General features: G+C 37.9%; 1 protein-coding gene across 1 annotated transcript; it reads left to right on the forward strand.

Annotated features, from left to right (window-relative positions):
- On the forward strand, positions 2,967 to 3,551 carry LOC107615285. The gene has a single exon (XM_016317375.1). It carries the CDS (start codon positions 2,967 to 2,969, stop codon positions 3,549 to 3,551), a length of 585 nt encoding a protein of 194 aa, XP_016172861.1.

Consider the following 4,602-nt stretch of genomic DNA (forward strand, 5'->3'; position numbering starts at 1 on the left):
AATATAATATTATGTTATTATGATTTATTCTTTCTTCTAGTATAAGTATAATCTATTATTAATAATAAAGAAAGCCAAGGCAGCTTGCTTTTTATATATATAGGGGGTAACAATTCTATTTTTGTCTAAATTTCGGAGTAAATGGATTTTTAGGTGTGGGATTTCTTTAGTGATTTTTTCAGGACAGATGGTCAGAACTGCATCTGGGTTCGAATCCTACTGAGAAGTCTACTAGAGATCAGAAATTGCTGAAGAAAGAACAAGATGGTCCATCTTTTTTTTTATTTACGCATCCTATTTTTTCTATTTTTTTTTGAAGGGGGTATGGACAGCATCGTTGTGGTAAAGGCCGTAATGTCAGAGGAATCATTACCGCAGGGCATAGAGTATATATATATATATATATATATGTGTGTGTGTGTGAATGCCGTAAGAAAGGTAAGAAAGAAAAAAAAAAGAGAGAGAATAGCGTAACGAAGAGAAAAAGAAAGAACGTAAATTTCTTCGAACTTCCGGCTTCGATTTCTTGCAATCCGTAACTCCAATCAAAAATCTAATCCGATAAAAGTATTTGTATCCTCCTCCTCTACACGTTGGCACCACTTTTGGTCGGTGAAAGTTGATGGTGACGTAGCTCCTTTATCTCTTGGGTTTGGCCAACGGGAGTTTTAGGAGGCACAGACGATTTTGGACATTTTCTTCTTCGATAGCTCAGTCAGAAAGCTTCTCCGGAGCTTTGAATATTTTGATTCCGCACGAAGATATGGTTTTGGTTTCTTGTAGTTAATGTTTAATGTCATGTGAAAATTTAGGCTAGAAGACCTTAAGATAGGAATGAACTGAACGTATAATTGATGGATTGTGTATATGGAATAAAATGAGGGGTTTAGCTGTTGTTAATAATTTGATGTTGAAGTTGGTTGGTTTGGAAAAAGATTTAATATTGGTATTAGTCTGATTTTGAAATAATTTGTTACTGAAAATGATTTGAATGACTGAGAGGTGTTGGGTTTGATAGTTGGGACTCTTGAAGGGTGGCAGAAATTCGAGTTTTAGAGGAGATACTGCCAAAGTTTCTATAAGAATTGAAGTTTTGATTTGAGGTGCTGTTTTTAAAAGGAAAGAGATTATTATGTGGTTTATATATTTGAGACTATTTATTGACCCTCTGTCGCAAGATGTGACCGGGCACTTTAACTCCCCGGATTTTCCCATGGGCATGCATATAAATATGAATATTGAATATTATTGAGCTTGGAGTTTAACTACATGGAATACTATACTATTGAGCTTGGAGTGTGACTCCATGGAATATTATTGAGCTTGGAGTTCGACTCCATAGAATACTATATTATTGAGCTTGGAGTGTGACTCCATGGAATATTATATTTGAGCTTGGAGTTTGACTCCATGGAATATTATTGAGCTTGGGGATGCGCACACGGAGGGATTGTCCAATGGTTAACTACCAAGACATGTCGGGTTGGCTGTATAACCGACAGATGAGACTCATCAGCCATAGGACAGGCATACATCATATGCATTTGTTTGTTTGCTTGAGTGTGCATTGTTTTGGTTTGCTTAACTGTTTAATTCTACTTATCGGCTACTTGTTCTACTTGCTGTAAATGCTTCTCTATCTGTGCTTTCCTTACTTGAACTGTATGTGTATATTTTCTGAGAAATCCCTCTTGACGGAAGTGTGAGGGGAGAGAGTTGTTCCACCAGTGATTCAGAGGATTGGAGGCGACAGAAAGTGAAGTATTAAGTTAAAGTTAGATTCAGAACTAGAATACCTTATAAAACTTACCTAACTTTTGGTTTAGTTTATTTTATTTAAGAATGATTTTGAGTGTCGGAGTTCTAGGAATGCCTCTGGCTTTTCCGAGACCTTTTATATTAACTATGTGGGCACCTTTACCATACTGAGAACCTCCGGTTCTCATTCCATACTATGTTGTTGTTTTTCAGATGCAGGTTGAAAGGTATCTCATTAGGCGTCGGGACACTTGAAGCGAAGTGGTTACTGTGTTATTTTGTTGTGCAGTAATGTATATACACGTACTTAGCTTTCTCTCCACATAGCTTATTCTTTTTGATCCTCTTAGAGGTTTATGGAGAGGCATGATTTTGTTTATGTACATCTTGGGTATATATATATATGTAAATATTCTCCGACCAGCCTTGACTTCGCAGACTGAGTTAGGAGCTTGTTATTTTGTACCTATGGCTTTCGATTCCTACTTTTATTGTCTTACGTTTTATAGTTATAGTTTGCCTCACACGCAAGTTGTTCCGTTTCCGGAGCGTGGCGCTTTTTACTTTGCGATTTTGTTTTACCCATTTTTTTTCAAGGCTCCTAGTCTATTATATTCTTTCTACTATTATAAGTATGTATTTTAATTTTTAAAAGTTATAATACCTCGCCACCTCTATTTTACGACTTAAGCGTAAAGTTTTGGGTGGTAGGGTGTTACATTATGGTATCAGAGGAGTTCGTTCCTATAGAGCCTGAGGGATGGACTGATTATGCTTCTGGGCATACTCTGGGTGTGTGTATGTGCTATTAGGATATCTGATTGATATATGTGGTATAAATGTTCATGAGCATGCATTTGGAACTTGAAGCATTAAACTTGCGATATTGAGACTGATCAACTTAATATCACTTGTTTGGTGTGAATAGGGACCAAATGTCGTCTCGTGGATCCGAACGAGGTATTCAGAGAGGAAATCCCGTGGTTGAACTAATGCAAGGACGTCGAGGTGGAAACCCTAGTGCTAGTACAAGTAACATAAGTCGATACTATAGGTCTATGACCCTTACTGACTTCCTCAAGAGTGGTCCACCTCGGTTTAACGGAAACGCTAATGCCCTGGAGGCTGATCAGTGATTTCGAGAAGTGGAGAGCTTTTTGTACATTCAGCACGTTGCTAAAGTACAGTCAGTGGAGATAGTGACTCATATGTTGGAGGGAGATGCTCAGAATTGGTGGCAAGAGTTGTGTCATACCTTGCAGGTGGAGTTAACGGATGTCCCTTGGAATAGATTCAAGACAGAGTTTTACGGTAAATATTTCTTGCATGCATTTCGCACTGCAAAGGAATTGGAGTTAATGCAGATGAAGCAAAATGATATGTCCGTTGCTGACTATACCCGTGAATTCGATAATCTGTGTCGTTTCTCAAAAACTTGTCAAGAAAATCCAGCCGATTATGAGGAATGGAAGTGTGCTCAGTATGAGAAAGGACTAAGGAGGGATATCTTTAATTACGTGTATCCTCAAAAGCTAACAAATTTCACTGAGTTGGTTAGGAAGAGCCAGCTCGCAGAGGATTGCTCCATGAAGTGGACACTGCTACAGGAAGGCTTTGGTGAGACTACTCCAGAGGAGCCACGCAGGTACGGACTAGGAATGTGCTTTCGATGTGGAGCACCGGGACACATATCCAGGGATTGTTCGCGTGGGAGAGCCGCAGATGCGAGTTGGCCACGACAGGATCAAGGTAAGTATGATACCAAACGTGTAGAACGGATTTGTTCTGTGTAGAGCTAGGACTCCGCTTTCGTTTAGGTTACATAATCGAATTGGGAAGTTTAGGACTGAAAAGACTGGACGTAGTTTTGGACTTGGATACAGACTAGGAGTTTAGGCCGATAGAAATATCTCTTTGATAACCAGTTAGGTGTCGAGAGAAAAGTATGTTGTGATAGATTTAGTGTCAGATGTTGAACTAGTTTCGATAGTATTACGTATGACGACACCATTAGAATCAGCAGAACTTAGGAGTTAGATGAAGTGAGTATTAGGGACAGTAAACCCGTCGTTCTAATACCAGCTTGCCTTATAACCTTTCTGCATCGAGTCTATCTTGTATCCTTTGCTTTGCATAGACTTTTAAGCCATATCCTGGATTTGCAAACTAAGCGTGTCAAATCTTTCTGTTTTTCTTTGATATGTTCAAGAAGGGAAGTTACGTTAGTATGAATCTTTTCCATTTTATATCAATTTTCAATATAATATTATGTTATTATGATTTATTCTTTCTTCTAGTATAAGTATAATCTATTATTAATAATAAAGAAAGCCAAGGCGGCTTGCTTTTATATATATATATGAATGTCGTAAGAAAGAAAAAAAAGAGAGAGAATAGCATAACGAAGAGAAAAAGAAAGAACGTAAATTTTTTCGAACTTCCGACTTCGATTTCTTGCAATCCGTAACTCCAATAAAAAATATAATCCAGTAAAAGTATTTGTATCCTCCTCCTCTACACGTTGGCACCACTTTTGGTCGGTAAAAGTTGACGGTGACGTAGCTCCTTTATCTCTTGGGTTTGGCCAACGGGAGTTTTAGGAGGCACAGACGATTTTGGACATTTTCTTTTTCGATAGCTCAGTCAGAAAGCTTCTCCGGAGCTTTGAATATTTTGATTCTGTACGAAGGTATGGTTTTGGTTTCTTGTATTTATTGTTTAATGTCACGTGAAAACTTAGGCTAGAAGACATTAAGATAGGAATGAACTAAACGTATAATTGATGGATTGTGTATATGGAATAAAATGAGGGGTTTAGCTGTTGTTAATAATTTGACGTTGAAG

The sequence above is a fragment of the Arachis ipaensis genome, chromosome B09 (genome assembly GCF_000816755.2).
Source record: "Arachis ipaensis cultivar K30076 chromosome B09, Araip1.1, whole genome shotgun sequence".
NCBI lineage: Eukaryota > Viridiplantae > Streptophyta > Magnoliopsida > Fabales > Fabaceae > Arachis > Arachis ipaensis.